The sequence below is a fragment of the Amblyomma americanum genome, chromosome 1 (assembly GCF_052857255.1).
Source record: "Amblyomma americanum isolate KBUSLIRL-KWMA chromosome 1, ASM5285725v1, whole genome shotgun sequence".
Lineage (NCBI taxonomy): Eukaryota > Metazoa > Arthropoda > Arachnida > Ixodida > Ixodidae > Amblyomma > Amblyomma americanum.
Genome location: NC_135497.1, coordinates 164,553,667 through 164,575,698, shown reverse-complemented (window position 1 = coordinate 164,575,698; position 22,032 = coordinate 164,553,667). Strand labels below are relative to the sequence as shown.

The 22,032-nt window shown below is 47.5% G+C and overlaps 2 protein-coding genes across 18 annotated transcripts in view; one reads left to right on the top strand and one right to left on the bottom strand.

Moving 5' to 3' along the window:
• Positions 1-22,032, top strand: part of LOC144114112 (prolyl endopeptidase FAP-like) — a 377,138-nt gene that overhangs the window by 303,274 nt on the left and 51,832 nt on the right. For 5 of the 17 annotated variants that reach the window (XM_077647601.1, XM_077647614.1, XM_077647598.1 and 2 more), the window contains exons 2-5: positions 6,078-6,192; positions 9,382-9,438; positions 12,554-12,589; positions 14,643-14,741. In XM_077647601.1, the coding sequence (XP_077503727.1) occupies positions 6,078-6,192; positions 9,382-9,438; positions 12,554-12,589; positions 14,643-14,741 (307 nt within the window). The remainder of the gene's footprint in view (positions 1-6,077; positions 6,193-9,381; positions 9,439-12,553; positions 12,590-14,642; positions 14,742-22,032) is intronic. The other 12 variants (XM_077647605.1, XM_077647613.1, XM_077647602.1 and 9 more) reach the window with 4 other exon arrangements.
• LOC144114114 (uncharacterized) overlaps positions 1-22,032 on the bottom strand; it is a 169,603-nt gene that overhangs the window by 132,029 nt on the left and 15,542 nt on the right. The window lies entirely within an intron of this gene.

Here is a 22,032-nt window from a genome sequence, read left to right as displayed (position 1 = left end):
GTGCTTCTTAGACCGCTCAGTTCGCGCTCTGACTTGGGCTCTCCAGCGAGAAGAGCCGGTTACGCTTCTGGGTGTGCGCCGCGAGCCGGAACTTGTCGCCGCCGTCGGGACTTCCTAGCCCGGCCCATTCAAACCCGACTCACCGTTCCTTGGGTGGGGGAGGGGGGTCAACCAGAAGCTTACATCCCCCGGGCAGGGATAACATTCCTTGCCCATTCCTCCCATCGAGCCGCATTAAAAGCGGCGCCACTGACGCGCGCGGACGAGAGAGATTGCACGCGCGGCGCGTCCCGGCAATTTTGCGGCTCGATTCACGGCACGCGTCTTTTCCGCGGTGGGTGGCGGTGTGCGGAAAGGCAGCAGCGTCCCGCTCCTGTCCCTGGTTTGCCCGGGCTGCCACGTCCCTAAATTGATTTTCCCCGGCCAGATATCCCCGCGGGTCTCCCGGAGCCGAAACCGCTATTTTCCTGCAGCCGTCATTGCCTTTCCTGCGCGCTGCCCGCTTTCGCGGCTCCGTCCCGCGTGCCCACACTCCCGCACGCTCCTGTCCTCTGCCCCCCCTACCCCCCGCCGCCTGCTCCGTGAAGTGCCGCGGTGGCTCCTGCGACGGCCCTTTCTTTACTTCGCGAAGGCCATGCAGCCAGCTCTGCGCTTGAGCCGCGTATAAAGTGCCCGGCGGCGTTTCCTCACCACCAAGCCCTGCGGGCTGCACCCTCTCCATCCTGACTTGCTGCGCACTGGGCTGCCTTTTCATTTCCGTCCACCGCAGTTGGGACCCCCCCCCCCCCCCTCACCACCACTCTTCCAAACACCATGGTCTGCGCGCCGCCGTCCAGCCGGCGACCGCATTGTGCGCCCTCGCAGAAGCGGCGCCAGGAACGCCGAGAACGCTATTTCAGGAAGCGGAGGAAAAGCGAAAAAAAAAAGGAAAGCGTTCGAAAAAAAGAGGGGCCCCTGCAAGCGCGCCGCCAAAGTTCACAGGGCCGGCCGTGGTCGCCCGAGCGCTGTCACTCCAAGCGCCGAGCTCCGCAGAGCGTGTCAGCAGCCCCGGCCTGCGGTCGACAGCGCTCCTGAAGGCTGCCGTCGGACTGAAGCGCGGACCCATTTGTGCACCGGCCGTCGCGGCGAGCGATGCGTTCAACTGCGCTTCTGTCGGTGTCCTGGCGCGGAAACTGAGACCTCTGGTTCCGTCCGCGGTCAGTCGGCAACTCGGCCGCTGCTCGCTCGACTGAGCGCGCCTTCGTTCTAACGTTCGGACTCGTTAAAAGTGACCTGAGTGCTCAGCGTTGGTGCACGATAGCTGCCCAGTGCTCTTTAGCAAATAGCGAATAAAGACGCCATGAGGAAGGGTGAGAGAAACGCGTACTGTCGTTCTCACGGCGCAAAACTGTCGTTTCACTGGCACTCTGCGATCATCTCCTGGGCTGAGAGTCGCGCCCGTCTTTGAAGCCGTCTTCTTTGGGTGCATTGAACGGCTGTGCAACGCTGCGGATGTGACTACGAGCGCGCCCAGTTTTACTGCTGGCGTAGCAACGGAGTTAGAACGTCTGCGGACGCGTGGTGCTAAGTAGCTCCTCAACGCTAATCTAGCCGCCTCTACTACAGCCTTTTACTTCGGTCTTTGATTCGGAAGCTACCATTTATATATATATATATATATATATATATATATATATATATATATATATATATATATATATATATATATATATATATATATATATATGTTTTTTCTGCTGCTTTATAAGTAATTTTCTTAAAAAAAAATAATTGATTGGCACTAGATATATATAAAAAAATAGAAACATTCCCCTATGCACCTTCGTTTCGGTGACTGTTGGCTTCTTTAATATGTTTGTCAAACGAGCCCCTCACTTCATTTGCCTTCTCTGCTAATATATATATATATATATATTTATATATATATATTTATATATATATATATATATATATATATATATATATATATATATATATATATATATATATATATATATATATATATATATATATATATATATATATATATATATATATATATATATATATATATATATATATATATATATATATATATATATATAGCTGTTCGTGCATGTGTGTGTCTGAGTGAGAAGCAAGTAATGCCACTACAGGGAAGAATTTATGGATCAGTTTCCCTCAGAAGAAAACAGAATCGCGTCCCATATTGACGAGTACGGCGGCCACTGACCAATGCGACCGCCTCGTGCTGCGCTGCGAATATGCCGTGCCGTGTTTAGTATTCCACTGCATTGAGACAGCAGTGCGTGCATCCGGTCCGCGCAATACGCGAATCCGCGTACCGTGTATTGAGCGACAAAAGCTTTGTGCAGCCAATTTGGCATGGAAAAATTTCAAACGCGACAGTCCAGAGGCGGTCGTTATCTCGCCTGAGGCAAGAACCGTTCTGGAAGCTACGGCCGGAAAAGAAACTGGGTCGTGCGAGAGAGAGCCCTGGGCGTTATTGTTTGTCCGGAACTCCGGCGCAAAACCGACACAAAAAAAAGGAATAGGACAAAAACACGTCGCCGTCAGTTCTCGACGCCTTCTCGTTTTGACGCGTGGCTTTTTTTTTCTTTTTTACTGTTATGTAAATTAAAACGAATGTGGTCTGTGTGCCATATGATCGATTCCGACATTTTTTACCAATGTGCCGCCAGTAGTCGTGTTCGAATGCCTAAAATATCGTGACGTTATTCGTTGCTGTTTCGTCTTCTCTAGAAAATACTGCCCGGTTTTCGGTGGGCTGAAAGGAATTCACGATACGTGTCTCCTTCAACGCACTAGGCCGAAGTGCTGCGTTTTCACGCTCTAGCGCCGCCGCTGTTTCCTTCGTTTTTTTCCTTCTTTTTTGTTTTTTCTTCAAGGTAATTCATTGGCTCATGATGTGTGTAGTGCCAAAATAGAACACCTGCTTGCCCTTGGCTATTTTGTATACCTAGCGGTGGGATTTTCTACAACTTGTACGCTCTCATCTCAGCATTTTACAAAGAATACAAAAGTGGCGTAGCATTCGCGTACCCCTCTCCATCGAATGCGGTGTGGTTAATTTAAAGCTTTTAATCGAACTTCTACGCTACCAAACTGCAATCTGTGAGCTTGAAGCACTCTGTAGTAGTAGGCTGCGGATTGATTGCGACCATGTGGTGTTCGTCGCACTTTTAACAGAAACCACAGTGCATGTGTGTTCTTGGATCCTCATGGCTTCGAGCCCGCGACCTAGTGCTCATTACGAAGACACCGCAGACACGCACCCGCCGTTGCAAGTGTGCGGCTATTTCACGTCGCAACTAGCTCTCCTTAGCTCTCCTCTATTATTTTATGTATTCTTTCTTGTGGAAACGTACTCTCTGTACATGTTGTTGTACGAGCGTAAGTACGTATGTACAGCCCCGTCAAAAGAACGCAGCCCAAGGGGTTCGCTTCTAAGCCGTTTAGCGGAGCTCCCTAGAACATCTAGCAATCCAAAGCTTGGGATGATTGAGGACTCGAAGCCATTCATCGTTAGAGAGATTACGGTAGCTGAGTATGCATAACCAGGCACGCTGAAGGCCTCGGAAGCCAACAACTTGGGTTGTATACGTTTGACGGGGGGCGTACGTACGTGAGGGCGACCAGGCTGTGAAACTCCCGCGTTCTACGGGTGGCGATCGCGAATCCGGCGTGCATCTTGAGCAGCGCACGTGGAGAAAAACCTTCCTAGCGCCTTCCAGTTACTCCGTGATAGATTATCATTGCAGCGACAAACTCTAAATGTAGCGCGCGCTCGGACCGGGAAAAGGTATTACAAATGAAACGCGGACGAATTCCCTCTTCGCGGCAGAAGGCGGCAGTAGTCGCGCCGCTCCGCTCCAGTTCTGCGGCGGTCGGCCGTGTCTGCGGAGCGGCTCTCTTTCGGGGGCTTCCCGCGCTCCGCGGCCACCGCCGATCGTGTCGTGGCAATCTGCCAGAATGTTTCGCCAGCATCCAAAGGCCGTTAGACACGCTACGAGCACCGACTAAAGGATTCATCGCTGTCGTCCTTGTCTTTCTGCGCGTCGTGTTCCGGCCAGTACATGAGGCCGGCGGCCGCTGACAGTGACGAAGTGCGCACGCGAGTCTGTCACGAGAACTGCGCGCGTTTATCGGAGGGAAGGGTCGCTTGTGGTAAGGAGGACGCGTCGCCCCCGGCGAAGACTTGGGTTTCCCGCGGCGGCTAATGCGGCGCACTGTGCTCTGCACCGCGGCTTCCCCCACTCCTCCTCCATCTCCCCTGGCAGCGGCCCATTCCCCGAGACGAGACGCAGGGCGTACTGTTTGCTCGGGTCGGGGAAAATTAAGGCGGCAATGATTTATTTCTTCGCTAGCGGATTCAGACAGGCCTAAAGGAATCCGGCGTTGTTCTCTTCTTTTCATTTCTTTCTTATTCGATGCAATCCGCGAACAGCTGCCACTCAGCGCCACTGGTGCTCAAGTACAAAATAATGCCGAACAACTTTGCACTTAAGGAACACGCACAATTTAACGCTACAGAGAGCACCCGCTAGGCTTTGGAGCAATGACAAGCTGTCCGCACGCGTTGAACGGATGCCAGAATTAGCACCCTCGGCTGGACGCGGGGCAAGAAATATCTCTTTTTAAGAATAGCCCTAAGCCGCAAAAAAAAAAATGTGGAGGTAATGATAGCAAACTGCACTCAACGTTGTGTTCCTGTCTTTAAATACCCGCGGAAATATCCTTCGACTGTGCCGAAGGCTGCCGCGTAGCCTTGTGCGTACCAGAGGCAGGCGCCAAGCCTTCCTCCGCCTAAACACGGGCGGCCGCGGTGAACCGGTCGTCACTGCGGCCAGTGAACTGGAGCCTACACTGGCAACAAAAAAAAAAACGCCAAAATGGGAGTAAATGGCTTGCGCTCTAGCATACAACCAAAAGGAGGTTTTATTTACTCCATATAAATGGAATATTTTATTTACTCCCTTATATAAGGAAGGTATTTAGGAGTACAGGGGAGTAACATTTTTACTACACACAAAAAATGGAACCCGAAAATGTCGTCACGTTTATTTATCCTTATTCAGGCTCGTTCTTACAGCAGTGCCAGCGTCGGAAACGGGCAGGTAGCTGCGGGGGCCGCCGGCAACCCAGCTTGGGGAAACTGCGCTGCCCTGACTCCGCGTCACGCGTTCTTTTCGCCGTCTGCTATCCCAGCGTAGGCAGAGGCGGCACGAGTCGTCTTATTTTGCTTTACAAGCTCGTTTGGTTGTCTGTCAACCTGGATAAAGCGATGTAACATTAGAATCAATAGTTCAAAGCTGAAAAGGAGTCGCGGGGTAGTTTTGACGGTCATGCACAACGCTATATTTGACTAAGAACCAGAGCAGAATAACTTCAAAATGAAAACACCCCCGAAGGTAGTTTGTTATGTCAGTGTTTGCTTTCGTATTCACTTATTTGGCTTTTCAATATGACTGAGGAAAAACGTAGCCTCATCAGCTCAGTCAAAAGGTCAGCGTTGAAACTATGTTCTATCACACTTTCATGTTCGTGCAACGCACTAGTATAATCTGTTGCAACACACCGCGAGAACCACACTGGAAAAAGCTGCGAGAATTAGGCCCAAGCGGGGGATGTAACGGGGTGGCGACACTAAAGTATCGTTAGAGCACTGGAGGCTTCACAAGAGCAGTTCAATTATGTAGCGTACTGTAGCGGAAAACGGCGACAAGCCGATACCTTGCAACGCGGTAGGCGCCCTTGAAGGAGCAGAAGTGAGGAGAGATCCATCGGTGATGGTAACCAAGGGGTCGTTACCGCAAAAAGGTGTTTTTTTACTCCCTTGGGGACTGGGCGCATTGAGCCCAAGAAACTTCATTTAAAAATGGGAGTTATAAGGAGTAGAATCCTTCTTTATGCTCCATTACTGAGTGCAGGTAGTAAAATAAGTCATTTAGCACATTTCACTCCCTATAGATGGAGTAAATGTTTCTTCATATGGAGTTTAAAGGGTATAAGCTCCCATTTGGGTTGATTCTTGTTTACAGTGCAGCGCTGACGTGGCGTGTTGTCTTTCTGCGCAGGAGCTGGTGTCCTCGGCACCGGACAGCCGCAACTGGCGAGGCATCGGCATCGCGCTTCTGGTCATCGCGGGCGTCTGCGCCCTCATCGTCACCGCTGTCATTCTGCTCACTCCCGGTGACGGCGCCCGTTCTCATTCGCTCGCCCGCTTGCCCGCAATTTCTGCCAACAAAGGCGCCGCGCTTGCTCTAAATGCAAAACTTGATTAACGATGTATTAACTGGCGCTTGATAGAAGTGGCAACACGGCCGACAACAACAGTGTCGCAGAAGTATTAAAAGGCCATCGAATTATCCTTTATACTGGGGCAATCACGACAGGATGGGCAGAATTGACAGGGCGTCCTGTTAACTCTGTCTAATCTGTTCGCTGTTCGCGCGTTTCGCCTAGTCTCCCCTCCCTCGCGGTAAGGCCTCTTCATTTTCCCCTTTACTAACTGTCTTCCGATCTTTCGTTTTTCGGACTCACCCCACTAAGTCCTTGCTCACAAGGCAGTCCTGTATTCTGTAGCGTTTATTCTAATAATCTAGTTCAACGTGAAAGTAGTCGCGCTCTCTGTTTAGTTGAATGAGCTGGTTACGTCCCCTAATGTGGCCTGAACTGCTGCGACTGCTTCCGTATCTGTATTCGAGGAACAAAAGCGGTGTTTGCGCTAGCCTTCACATGAAAGCGAGTAAACTAAACGCACTATGCGTTAGAAGAGCGGCCTCGCGTGGATTACAAGCAGATTGCATCGTATCACCAGTGTTGCCGCTTAATTCATGTGAGCGTAGCCTTTGCAAAACAATCGCGCTGTTGCTGCGTAGTGTGTCGACAAGACCTCAGCTCTCAAAGCAGTTATTTTGAAGCGAAGAATGGGACCATGCATTTTTAACGCGACTCGTTGGTCTGTTGTGTCAGTTCTGTTTCTGTCTTTTCCTGCTTGTTTTTTTTTTCACTTTTTGTTTAACTGTAATGCTGCAAGAGAGTCTATTGGAGAGTTTCCTAGCCAGCTAAACTCGACATCGTCTGATCTTAACGCTGTTAAAGTCTGCAGCTGTTGTCCACTTTGTGTGAATCATTAGGAATTTTTCCCAGATATAATAGACATTTTTAGCATACCAGAGACGTACCAGCGTAGACGTACCGGTTTACCGGACCCCTCTTGCGCATGCGCAGTGGCATTGTTGGGGTGAGGGGGAGCCTCTGCGCGTGCGCAGGAGGTGTCCGGTAAACCGGTACACGTCTACGCTGGTACGTCTCTGGCATGCTAAAAACGTCTAATAGCGCAAAAAATGCGCACACGAGAAGGCTGAGAAAGAATCGTCTGTCCTGTGTGCTTCTTGGCTTTTTCGTCTGTGTCTTTTTCGCGATACTATTCCTCCCAAAAGCTATGCACCATCTTGCCCCACTAAAAAAGTTTGTTAAGGAAAATCTTTTGCATTTTTTTTTGGACCGCAGCGGTGGCCTAGTGGTCTGAGCACCTCCTTGCATGCGGTAGGTGCGGGGTTCGATCCCCAGTGCCGCCGGGTACCCACCGGTGATACAATGGGTACAAGCTTTCCCCTAGTCTGGTGCTCAGCTTATTTAGGGTGAAATGCTTGGGAAATGGGTGTTTGACCCCGTCTTGAGTAGAAGTAAAAACCTTGTGTCATAACGCTCTTTGACCACAGATGCCCTTGCGCCATAAAAAATTAGCATCATCATGAAAATTTTTTAACCATCTGTGTCTATGAGCGTAGGCTGTGGTCCATTGTCAATGTGTTCGAAGGGCGAGTGCCTCCTTCAGAAATAGTCAAAGCAATGGCCGAGTTAGGAACAAAAACTATGTCTTGCTGCATACGGGGTCTATTTTTCCCTCTTTTTTTTAGTCTACATAGATTTTTTTCTTACACCAGCCGTAAAAGATACATCGGTACAGTTTTTGCAGGTGGATTGTATGGCAAGGCGCACATTATGTGTGTGATCGAATGGCATTAAAAGACGATTAGTAAGCTGAATTTAGCTGTTTATTAGTTTATTTTTAGTTTTAGGTCTCAAGGTTATATCGCGAAACTGAAGGCCGTCAACATCGAAGGCAAGCCAAGTTTTAAAAATCGGTATCGCGGTTCGAGATACCAGACGTGAAAAGTATGTTCTTGAAAGCCGGCTAAGTTGGCTTCCCCGCGTTGCACATTGACCTAATAGCGTAGCGCCGCACTGTATCACCGCAGGAATTACGTCATCACCTTTTGTGTCATATAAAATTTAAACTACGTCTGTATTTTCTGCATAAACAATTCAAATGACGCCATTTTATCAATATGCAACGTGAGAAAGTCAACTTGAATAGCTCTCCAAATGGCTTTATTTTTAAATGTTCAATATACAAGGTGTTTCATCTAAGACTTTCTGCAATTTTTAAAAATAGGCTGAGTTAGAAGAGCGCTTTTTTCGGCATAGCATTGTCAGTGGTGTAATGCATCAGAGTACAGCTAAGACATGCTTATTAGCAGGATGGTTAGCTAATACTGAGTAAAATTTTTAACTATCACTGTTAAGCTCCTTAATTATTGAGAGGCGTGTAGCCCACCGTAAGCAGTACTCGTATTACTTTTTTATAAGCGCGGTTACCATTGGCGTTGTGGCCCAACAAATGTTGGCTACATCGCGCCAATATACATGCGCTTTCGAGAAGCTTGCAGGCAAAGCAACTTCTCCAGTGCACATAACTGGTCGAAATAGCCAAAGTTTGTTGGGCCAGAGCGCCAAGGGGTAACCGCGTTTTCGAAATTCTAAAAACTGATATGGATATTGCTAACTCTCATGGTTCGTAAAAGAAAAGTCTTTAGAGAAAGGACAAAATAAAACACCCTATATACTGTGGCTGAATAGGCCGATAGTTATGCATAAGCGCTGAAGACATTCCGGTCATTAGCTTGTTGCTCAACGCAACGCATTATTGAAATGATAGTGGCGGCTCGCCTGTCGAGCTCAAAGCGTGCATTTTACTTTGACAAACTGATACTTGTTGTTCAAGTAGTTCTATCTAATTTTACGGCATTCTTAAAGAAATGCTAGTGGCCGACTGATTGTAGGCGACGAGTCATCATACCGCCTTAAACACAGCTGGCTGTAAACTTTTGTAATAAAGGAAACAGACTAGCAACTAGACCAGTCTTCCCAAATTTCACCCTGTGAATGCGACTGAATGTGTACGGTAGGTTTTTGCGAACTGTCTGGATTCTGTCTGTCTCGCTCTCTCTTTTTTTGCGGGGGATTATGCGGCGACGGGTTCAGCTCACTCATACGCTTTGGCGTCCTGCTTTGCTGTTCTTTTTCTTGCAGGGCCTACTGGGAACGCCCTGTCCACAGGGCTACGTAAGGCCATTGAAGGGCTGGCAGGTATCGCTTAAGTCGGCAACGACGCCACTTTTCGCATTATTTCTAGAATTTAAGGCCGCGTCACAACGTGCGAGACTTGGTCCAAGGGCATCCTTCGTCCTCAGTTTGTTAGCACCCTTGTACAGAAGACACCCTGGCAGTTTTGACTTTCTAGAGGAATCACACACACAAGAGGCGGTGTAACAGCACACGTGCGGAGAGTACAAAACAGTACCAGCAGCTATCAGTGCTCTTGTTTAAAGCTTTTGAGGGGGCTCGTTAGCGTCGTGATGCGGTTAGTAGACTAGTAAGCTGATGATAAGTGAAAACAATCATACCGAACAGCCGTTGTGCGTTATGCACTGTGACAACTGCTCGTGCCACCTCCTTCATACCACGCGCATTATCGACACTTGCCTATGCCATCAAGGTGCAATATTTATTCATGCGATCTCTTTGCCACACTGCTGATACCGGTAAACTGCGTCAACTATCAGTAGCCAATGAAACGCGAACAAGAAAATTGAGGTGCCAACACAAAAACACCAACAGATTAGCGCCTAGAGAGAAAATATTAGCGAAGTTGATTAACACTTATGGAGAAGAGTCTTCGCGCATTCGAAGTTAAAATAACCTCAGCTAGTATTGAGTTTCCCCTGGCTAAGAGCTTCTTATTTTCCTGTTCATGTGTCAGTTCTCTTGATCGCGTTTCATTTCCTGCTGATAGCACCAGTATGAAAGAGGCGGAACAGTGGCTGAATGTAAGAAATTGCGAAACGTCAAGGTGTGTACCACATTGAATCTTGCAGCAGAATTGCAGTAAACTTAATCTGTAGGGAAAGCGCAAGTGTGCTATACTTCGTGGCGTCAACTGCAAAGCCGGAGCGTTTCAGAAGGTGGTAAATTTGAACAACCATTGCTTTGGCGCTCGGTAATGTAACTACGTAGCCGTTTTAAGAAAGCCCGTGGAATATTCTATGGTGTACGCATCAGCCGTTGAAACCACCTTTGAGCAGCGTATTTCGTTGTGAATAACCTGTCAGTTTAGGGTAATCAGACCTTTGAAAAATCACATGTGCGTTCCAGATGCGCCAGACCAACGTAGCAGGATAACGTAGTAACGCCACTGTTACAGCGCCCACTTTTCGTTCGTTGTCTTTATCCGGTGTTCCTGCTGCAAATCGAGGAGTGCTGTCTTGTCTCGATGCTCATCTTGGTCGCGCATGTAGAGGCTTCCTAACTATTAGGCCTCTAGTAAAATCTGACCTACATAGGTATTTAACTTGCAGTACCCGCTCAGTTCATCCATATTATTTCTACTAACATGTCGACGCCTAGATGTCAAACTGCTCACGCGCATCCCAAAATATTCAAACGCGGTCTCGCACATATCAACCGCATTGGAGATGAACTTAAGAGTAGCAAATGCAATTTAAAAATTTCCATTTTTAATCGCTCAACACGTCATTATCCCAATTGAAAGGTAACACGATATGTTTCTTACGATGGAAGTGAAAATACAAAATTGTAAATAGCGCAGTTTAACGTCCCGAAGCAGCTCTTTGGCGCCGAGGGACGCCGAGGGAGTTAACAATGCCGCCTCGAACCCACTACCGGTCACATCTGGTGTTCCACAACGGTCCGTACTTCGACCCTTACTGTTCTTAATTTATGTCAACGACTTACCTCTCCAAGTTTCATGTCATATTTGTTTCCTTGCAGACGTCTGCGCTTTCTATCAACCCGTAATTAACTCTTCCGATCAAGAATCATTACAGATTGACCTACAAGGTCAATCTGTAATGATCCTTCCTTGTACAGATTGACCTACAAGGTCAATCTGTACAAGGATGATGTAATACAACAAGGATGATGTAATCAATGGTTAATTACCCTTAAACCTACTAAATGTAAAACTATGTCGTTTCACCGCCGCCGTAACCATATCATATTTTCATATAGAATTCTTGTCCCATTATACAACAATTTAGGTGTCTCCCTCTCTTCTGATTTATGCTGGCAGGTTCATGTGACGAATATCATCTCATCTCCTAATCAGCCTCTAAGTTTTTTAGACACCACCTTGTTAATGCCTCCCCACGTAAGGCTACTCGCTTAAACGACACTGGTCCGACCCAAAATTAGAATATTCATCTGCAGTCTGGCATCCATATCAATTGCATATCGCTAATGTTTTCGAGGACTTCAGAACAGGGCCACTAGATTCATACATTCTTGTTACTCACGCAACGTCACCATTTCATCCTTAAATTCCGAATCTGATCTGCAGCATCTTTCATTTCGCCGTCGCATTACTAGTCTGTCCTTATCACAAGTTTTTCCATAAGACACTTTATCAGGAACCCTACATCTGCGCACCTGCTTCACGCATTTCTTACTACGCCGGACGCCCCATTCAAGTTTCAGAACAACGCGCCAGTGCCATCACCTTTTCAACGTCGTTATTTCAAGGACAGAGACCGCTTAAAACGACCTTCCCCACCACATCGCAGCCATCACCTGTCATGCTGCATTCCGCCAAAGTGTCGCGCCGCGCATCCTATATAAAAATTTATATTTTTTTAATTTTTACCCCACCCCCCATGTAATACCCCAGTGGAGTCTTTAAGGTAATGAAATTAAATTAGAATCAATTAAATGAATGAGGGCTCCGGATTAAGTTTGGCCAACCCGTGGTTCTTTAACTTGCGCTCACATATCAGAGCACACGGGTGTTTTTGTGTTTCGCCTGCGTCGATATACGGCCGCCGCGGCTGGAATCGAACCCACGACCATGGAGTCGTCATCCGAGCGCCAAAGCCACTGAGCCACTGGGGCGGATTTAAAAATGCCTCGATAATTTCGTGTTGGGATGTTTTCGAGATGAAGGCAGTGGACACGTTAAAGCGCATGAAATCATTTTTAACGTCTGGCTTAACTTTGTACGTTTTATATTCAGTGTGTTTTAATTCGCTATTTCGTTATTTAGGGAACAGAATTCAATCCGGTTGGCCATAAGAGGATCAAAGAAAATACGAAGTTAGGCAGGTCACCAACAGTACTTTAAATTGCGTTCTCGAAACGCATAGCATGCAGTTAACTTCTTTTGTTTTTATCTCGTGTGTCCGCATTTCAGATAATTACATAGTGCGAAGGGTTCTAGACCAGGAAGGTAGGTACAATGGATGCTTTGTTTTAATCGAATGTGGTGCTACAAGAATTCAAAGTGTTTCACAAGTGAATGATGTTAAGAATTAGCAGCAAATCATAAATTGAAAAATCCGCTTGAAAACCTCGCTGAGCATCCGTATAGAACACTTGCCGTCTGCTATTTCCCCACAGCTAGTGTGCGTTTGCGTAACCTGCTGTTTGATGTGTGAGCTTTGAAGATAATTTAAAACCAGCAGCGGATACACTAATGATAAAAGTCTTGATTTTGCCCTTTTAGTAGCAAGATGACATTAAACAAGTGCACTGTTTTTCTTTAACGCAAGAGCTGACTACTGAGCGCACGCGTCTGGAAGAACGTTTGTTTAAACCATCATATCAATATTCAAAAATAGTCTATCAGCGCTATAACATTATATGTTAGCAGACGCCATTCTAACTATCGCCCTAATTTGGCAATAAGTATGTCATTCTACCCTTTTATTGTCGAGGCTGAACTGATCGATATATTTTTTACCATAGCGTTATCGTGTGCGGCTTCTGTATAATGCTATCGCCAGCCCCAACAGCGCATGCGCAGATAGTCTCCGGGCGTCAGAACGGCTTGTGCATGCTCTGTTGGTGGCTGGCGGTGACAGTACGCGTTAATGTTATGCTAAAACTCTTTGTAATATCGACGATTACGTAAAGATTGGTTGTTTATTCGCAGGCATCGCTAAACAAACTTTGGCGCAATGATTGGATTGTTCGCTTTCGCTAAGCAACATTCTGTTATTAGCATGCTTTTGAAGGGCGCAGCGAATAGGAAACACGAGGTTGCGTGCCTTTACTGGAATACGCGCCACCCCGTTGTTCCGGCATACGCAAAGTGAAAAACTGGCTGCGGAAATGTACAGAGTCGTCCATTCTTAGTGCGAACACGCGAGCGCATGCTCTTTGAAGGGATACTGCGTCCGACACGGCCGCGCATCGAAGCTAAGTGGTAGATGACGTGAAGAACCACGTCCAGGTCCATCTCCTTCTGTGCCACTTTGCTGCGACGGGCGGATGTGTCTCAGGCAGTGGCCCTGCAGTGAGCACAGCCATGCGCATTCGTGTTCGCACTAAGAGTGGGTGACCCTGTACTTACGCGGGGCATCGTACTGGTGGGTAAGTTGCTTCCGGGCGTAACGAAATGAAGCGCACAATGCGGAAAGCAAAACTGCTGTGTGAGCGCCTGAAAAGCTAAGCTAAGCGACAAAAGCAGTGCGACAGTTTACCTGTAAACTGAGCACTGGTTGTATGGCTTCCTGAGTTACGGAGGAAAAGAATGAGCAGAAAAATAAAAATAATTTGCGGCTATCTTTCGTCGTAAACGTGAATTTTTGTAATAAAATGATGTCCGATACTTTCGATAAGAAAATAGAAAAACGAATAGCAGTTAAGAGGTTCATTTTACGAGTATTTTCTCCGTTTATTCTGCGCTGTCTGGTCATACAGCGGTCGGAATGTTGTTAGACAAGAAGAGCTGTTTCTTCCGTAGTGTCAATTCGGCACGCATACGTGATAAATGCGGCGCACTAGAACACCAAACATTAAACCCGAACTTGCTACCGCGCTAATCTCGCAGTCAAGCCAAAAGAAGGATAATGTCGCGGACTGCCAGTTACATTTACTACTCCCTCACTGGGCTGTTTTAAACCTGCCTCGATCAGTGCATCCACGCTATCAGCAAAAAAAGAAAGACTCGCCGCACTCTCGTAACAGTAAATGTGTTCCTAAACATCTTCATTAATTGAACTGAATTTCTTCCGAACTAAACTTGTGACATACAATTACGAATGATATTGTTGGTATGCCACAGCCGATGCACTGAGCACCGAAAGCACGGCCGCCTTTTTTAACTGTGGTTTGCCAAGGTGATTGGGTGTATGTTCAGTACTGACTATAGCTCTAGCACTGACTGGTAACAAAACATTTCCGAGTGCAGGGCTGGCCTCTGCCAATTCTCTCGGAGGCCGCGATGCGGCGTGCCCCAGACAGGCAGTCGTCGTGAGTGTCCTTGGTGTTTCTTTCAGGAGACAAGGGACCCCGCGTGAAGCAGGCCAGGATATCGCTCGAAGAGGTGCTCCACGGCACGTTCAACCCGCGCAAATTCAATGGCTCCTGGGTCTCGGGTGAGTCGCGACCGCTCTCGCTTGCTTTCCAAACGCCGCACAAACGGTGCTGCGTGCCCCGCTCTTTCGGGGGCCGACGCACGGCGGATGCACGGCGCACGCCGCGCAGATTGCCCGTACGTGACGGTCGGCGCCTCCGCTACGTGCGCGCTCTCGAGAGGAACGGCGGCGCGGCTGTTACGAAACGCCGTTCACTGCTTGCTGCCCCGTCGTACCCGCGCGGCAGCTGGGCCTAGGTTGCTAAGGTCGTGCTCGCTGTCTTACTTCTGCTCAAACGTATTCCCCCCCTGCGCCCTGTATCGCCGTTACTGAACAGGAACCAACCAATCAATCAATCAATCAATCAGTCAGTCAATCAATCAATCAATCAATCAATCAATCAATCAATCAATCAATCAATCAATACATTTTAACTAACACATTTTTCTGAAAACTTTGTCTTCCTTTTGTAGCCCCATGGCTGTGCTTGGCTCGATGCAAATGAGCAATGACTCCCTTGATACAAATATACTGCACCTTGGGTATTCCCATGATAAAAAAAAAAGTGGACTAACCACGTAGTCTATAAATATTGCTGCAGCGAGGCGAAAAAACAAGGAGGGGTGGATGGAGGGTTGGCGTAATAAACACGGCGATTGGATACATAAACGTGACAGTAAGGCAATAGCTGACGATGCTGAAGTTTATGGGCATGTTAAAAAGGCGTAGAACAGCAGTGTAGTTTTCACAGCGTAACACACTCCGGATGGTTTTGTCAGTAAGTAAAAAGAAGGACAGGTGCTGGCGGCAGTACAAAATAGAAATTTTGCGCAAGAACTTCCGCGCAACCAAAGAAATAAATATGCTGGCGTTGTGTAATCGCAGCAGCTGGATCCGTTGTAAGCAAGTGCCGAAGTGTGAATCAAGGGCACGCTGTGTGGGCAAAAACCGTGCGTGTGGTAAGCGCGTATGAAACGCCTCCGTTCGAAGCAAATATTGCCTTAGAGAATAAAGTATAAAGGAATCATAGAGCGCTGTCTGTTTCAACTTCTCGTCTGGTCTCAACGTGTCCGTATGTGCCGGAGTGCATGTGTAGGCGTTAGTCGTGCAAATATCCTTGATCTGTTCACATAGGTTTGAAATTTGCGCTCATTACTATAATCGAGGTCTCTCTTTTCGAGGTCGAATATTTCAAGAGCCCACTGCACTTTCGATCGAAGCTGAAGTCGGAACATGATGTGGTGGCGAAGTTCTGATACTCTATGCAGATGCGGTAGAGGACTGTGAGGGGGGGGGGGGGGGGGGGACAGCTCTTCAGAGCGCTAAGGAACGCCGCACATGCCTTCATTGCAACACAGCCTGCGGCTTGTCTATACATTTCTACGCGCGCAGTAGACTCCTCGCTCCTGGCAAAGATTGCGCCTCTGGCTTTGCTCCCTTCGAAAACGCCGGAATCGACAAACTCACAGGGGAAAATTTTGAACTTACTGACTGAATTTTGTTGCATTAAAAAGGAAAGGCTGCATTCCGAAATAAGTGTGTTAAATTTCATGTTCTGAATCTAGAAATAAAAAAAAATTAATTCAGATAACGAGAAACCTGCAACATTGCAATGCCGGAACAAAAATACCAGAAATGCTTCGACTGCTGGTATGAAGCTGTACAAACTGTTGACATTATACTCGATCTAAAATGGCTATTTCTCAAGTGTAAGTAATTGGCCTTTTTGTTAAAACATGGTCGAAATAAAGTACAAGGCAAACAGGACACCGGACTGTAACGCTAGTCACAGATGCGATGTTTGGTTACATTCAACACTATCGTAAAACTCCAGTAACCAATACAATCTTATAACGCTCAATACAGTTAAGACGCAAGGTATTTCTGTTTCGGCACTATAAAAAACAGTGTTCCAGAAAGTAGATGCGTGTGTAATTTATGAAGAAACATGGATAAACCAAATCGAGGATTTTTAGACATCAATTTTATTTGTGAGGCAACTGTGGAATATTGTAAGGTACAGTTGAGAAAATATTGCAGTTAATGCTCCATTCTTCCGACGCATAGCAAAATCCTTCTTGTAAACTGCGTCCATCGCTGGCATCCAGAAGCTAAGACTGCCAGACCACACCAATGGGGAACGTTTTTGGCGATAGCAAGAACGTTAATAGCGAAAAAATGCACGCCTGCCAAGGGGAGATCTGCGGATATATTGATTGTGATAGCGAAATCTTACAATATATTGCCACACTGCTGACACTATGCCGGCGCCACCTGGTGGCCGAACCTGTCTCCCAGGGCGTGGCCGAACGTCTTTGTCACGAATGAGCGCGGCTGCTCGGCAAGCCTCGTCCCAGTAAACGGCTGTGCTTCCCGCTTCCTGCTATGTTTGTCGGTGACAATATGAAAAAAAAAATTACGTTCATAAACTCTTTCCCGTTCAAATATGCGCTTCTGCAGAATTTCTGGGTATGACAAATCAACTTCCTTGCATCCTACTGATGCATGGATGTTGTGAAGTCGCCTTTCCATTTTTTTTTCGTTTACGTTCTACAATTTCTGTCATTATTCTCATATTTGGGAAAATTTTTAAACCCCGTTTTCGTCAGCACCTGAAATGCGTTTGGTTCGAAGGTGCTGCCGGCCACTTGGTGCGGCCGTAGCTTGCGAAGCTATTTATTTATCTTCGTATTTAGATAGCCGAAGTTTGGGGCTAAATCAAAGCCCTCTGTAACTTCCCTCTTAGTAGCCATATTGGGCAGTGTAAAGTAAGGAAGTCGCCTGCATACGCAAGTGTAAAAACGTTGAAAGGCCATCGTGCAGAGCCCCTTTATCCACAGGGTCCATGGAAGGTTCCCATGAAGCGAATCCCCGCACGCGTTTCACATGGGAAAGTCGGCGAGCGCTGCGGTCAGAATAGGCCAGGTCTTCGATTTACTTGAGTGGAAAGCTTCCTTCCTGGAAAGAATAAACATGAATCCCGGAGCATGGCGTCGCTGCCCATTTATCCCGTCCCTGAAGTACGAGGTCGAGTGCACAACGTAGCCTGTGCTGCGAAGATAATCAACAGAGCGCCTTCCCATTGAGACGTGAACTTTTATCAACCTCAAAAATGCACTACCGACTCTAAATACTCGTTTAGTTAAATTAGCAGCGAGAGCTTCGTAATATTTCCCTGGATTGTAGAGCCACATTAATGAGCGCATAGTGCCCGTACTATATGCAGCTAGCGTGCATTGTTATATACTATATGCAATTAGCGTGGCCGCATGCGGCGTACAACAATGCACGCTTATTTCCGAGCTGCATCCCGTAGTCCATCTCTGTAACTCCGTGTGTTACGTAATGTGAGTTTTGTTTCGGGTAGGTGTTCTCGGCGCAGTAAGTGATGTTTACTGCGTTCTTTTTAGTGGCTCTCGCAGAGAAGGTTTCAACAGGCGCACCGCATTTATCAGAAGCCTTGCGAGAAAGTTTTTTGCATTTTTAAACCGCATCTACGTCTTCTACGGTTTCTGCGCCCTTTGAGCTTTTTTTTATTCGAGAAGTGTGTCATGAGGCATAAGTTGAAAAAGGAAGAGGGGGGGGGGGGGGATGCACGCAAAGGATGCGCCCTTTGAGCTAACATGCCAGAAGGTGCATGAGATACGAGTGCAGGCAGGCGCCTCCCGGGTGCAGTCTTACAGACATTGTAACGCTGTTCTAGCAATAGTTAACCGTCCTTTTGAAACCGCTTTAATAGTTTGGAAGCCAGTGGATAGGTTTTTTTTTTTAAACAGTGGCAGCAATAGTTCTGCACTTTTGTTTGTTTGTTTGTTTGTTTTCAATCTTCGACAACCCCTGCATATTACAGCAAATTTTCTACACGTTAAGGTGAAGCCTTCTCTCCAAATTTAATGACGTAGGGCCGGGGCCCGCAGCTTGTCATGAGCTAGACGTTGTGAGAATGCGCTCCTGAACTTCAGCGGCTGCTTTTGTCTCCTTGGCTGATAAAAAAATCCTTCAGATGCAGCGAGGTGCCGGTGGTAACTGCCAACGTCAGGAGGAGAAAGCTAAAGAAAAAAGGAGGTGGAAGCAGGGCGGGTGGCCTTCCTGTTTGGGAAAACAAAGTGTCTTTGCTCCAGCGCACATCTGGCCCGGCCGCACCGCATTTATCAGCGCGTGCAAGCGCGATGCGAGCCGCGCCCGAGCAGTGGCAACACAGCGCTTGGCAAGAACTGCCGAGGCCGTGCGAGACTATGGACTAACGTCAGAGATAAGCTGTCGCCCAGGGCGCGGTGAAAACAGAGAGCAACATTCAAGAAATGTGGAGCTCGCTTTTTCATCCTGTTGAAGCAGATAGTGTCAGCAGAGCGCGCGTTACATACAAATTCATGTGGCACACGGCTTTCTCTTTTTGCACTCGTTGCACTGCCTTCCCTCGCAGAGTTTTTTTTTTTTTTACAGTGTGCTGCACTTCGTTAGAGTTTGTGCTCCTCGTTTCCAAGCGTCTGCTGATTTCCCATTAACTGGCATTAAAGTAGCTATATCTGCGTACCTGGCCATGAATATGTTGCGTCGTATTTGTTCAGAATTGCTTGCTTCGCGTTTTATGGCAAAGATTCTCGCCAACGAAGGCAGTAGCGCCAGCATCAATGCGCCGCGTTTGCTTTAACGGCGTTTCCCATTTTTATGGCTCATAACATTTATCATCTCGCGGCGGTGCTGTTTACGGCGACAATACACTCCGTCTTCAAAAGCAGCAACGCTCGGTGGCTTTTATTAGCATATCTTTGCCCAGAGTTTAATTTTCGCCGACACAGACTGCAGTGAGGCGCTCCATGTGGGAACCAGAAGAATATTGAGGTGTGGGGAAATGGCCTGAAACGTTTCGTTCTTTCCGCCCTTCCTTTTTCCCCTGGTCCGGATGCGTATTACGCTCGTGATCGAACTCGGCAGTCGGATTATTTGTGTCTCGGAGGCGCATTGTGAAATCTCGGGGCCTTTTTTTGTTGTTTCAACGCAGCCGCGAGCAAATGCAATCGGAAGCTGCGAGCTCGTTGAAAGTTTTTCTGCATCTTATCTGGGAACGAGTGATACGCACTAAATTCAAAGACAACGCCGGCACCGCCGCCGAAGGAGATGAAATCAATAAAACATCGCGATAGAAGGGAGGGGGGACAGCGCGCTCTTCTCCGGCGAGGCGCGCCGTAATCTTTCATTTCGTTCGAGCCGTCATTCGTTTTTGTCCGAGGCCGTTTTGTTTTTGTCTTCATACCCTGCGGCGCTTCTTTGGCGTAGTTTTCCCCCCTCTTTCGTCACTGAGCAGCATGCATAAATGAAGAGCTGCGAGGCCAAGCGGTTCGGAGGAGGCTTTGCGACAGACGACTCGTTACGTACTCCTGTTTCGCGAATAACGCGGGAGGTGGGCGAGGGTTATCCAATTCCGGAGCCCACCCTCCTTGCCCAGCGGCCGTCGTAATTGCCACTCGCGCGAGAAAGAAGTGCGCGACGGGCTATGGGCCGGAGGGGTGCTGCGGGGCGATGGGGGGGGGGGGGGGGGGGGGCGGTGGTGGCGACGAGCTGCTCCACTCGTGCGCCCAAAGTGCAATAATTGCCTCTTCGAAGCACTAAACAAAGACGTCCAGACTACACCCGCCCCCGTCTCTCCCCCGTTTTAACCCCTCACCGCTACTCCTCCGTTTCAGCTCGTTTCCAGAGACGCCCGAACGTCAGCTGGGAATGGTCGCCAATTAAACTCCGTTTGCAACGGTGCTCTTCTTTTTTTTTTTTTTTGCTCCACGAAGTGCTTTTTTCAAAATTTCGCGTTTTCTACCCGGCTTTGAACGCCGAAAAATAAGACGTGTATCAATTTGGAGAGATAAAAAAAACATAAGTCTAATTAGCCAGCGGTATCGCGAACAAACGTAGAGATTGCGGAGTCCGTAGTTTGTAAGCGCAAGGGTTCGTACTAATGGCGTTTTGAGATGTTTTTTTTTTTCCCACGAGACGGGTAGTGACGGACGTCATCAAATGCCATAGATGAGGGCGTAGATATCTTCTCTGGGAACCCCGCGATCATTTTTCCCGAGGACCACCGCTTGCACTGCGGCAGCAGTAAACAACATTATACTGCCCCGACCCTAATGACCTGTCGAAGTAGGAAAGTTTAGACTGTTATTTTTTTAATCGATACCAGTCGTCATTCCGAACGGTGGTAGCTATACATAGACGTTCTCCGTACCATGAGATGATTAGCAATGGTGGGCGTCATATCGACGAATAATTATCGAGATCGTTTTTCTAATTACAACAAATTAAAACTTTACTGTTGCTGTCATTAGCGCGGATCTTTGGGAGGGTGATGCATACGCAAATTACCTATTGGATGTAAAGCCGATAATATATATATTTTTAATTTTCCGAATATAGAGCGCGCAACGAGTTTTCCGTTGATATCCTTCCGCAACCATCTCTGTGTCGAGTGAATGCTCACTATTTGGATAGATGGCATACAGTACACCGCACCGAGCCCGACGCAGCCGTAACGAGATGCTCAGGACAGCGATGCCGTAGTTCGTCGTGAATTGGCTGTAGCGTTAAGTCACGAGGGAAACAATGATGGCACACGTTATAAGTAATGAGAAAAGTTTGTGTGCTAAAGAGCATTTCAATTACTTGTTGATGCACTTTATTCCTTAACGAGGAAATGACTTGACATCCCCCTCAGCGCAGCCGCTTTAGGCTGCGAAGGAAACTAACACAGCTTTCTCAAATTTTCATCGAAAAATTCGTCCCGGCTCCAGACTAGAAATACGGCAGCATGCTCCGCTAGACTGGATCATTCGCCCTGATAGCTTTCCTTCTTAAGTGTGTCACAATGCTGCTTCGTACTCGTTCACTCGTTAGACACGTACTCCACCATGGGAGTTTCTCTAAACCATTGGACGCTATAGTATGATCCTTACAGGGTGCACAAAATGCGCTGTGCCGTTCCTGTGTAACTCATAATAAGCTCTGACACGTCTCCAACCAAAACATTTTAAATTTGAAACCCATCGTTCCGAAGCCGGCCCGGCTCCTTCTTCAGGGCTGACTGGGGGCTGTAGCTAGCGCTCAAAAAGGAGCCGAGCCGGCTTCGGAACGATGGGTTTCAAATTTAAAATGTTTTGGTTGGAGACGTGTCAGAGCTTATTACAAGTTATCAAACACAACCAGACAGGCAATTCCGTCAAAATGTTTAGTTTGAGCCTGTCCCTGCAGTACCCGTAAGTAGCCCCAGTGCGGGCTGAATTAATTCGCAGTTAGCTCCTGCAGTGGAGTTTTTTGCCGTTAT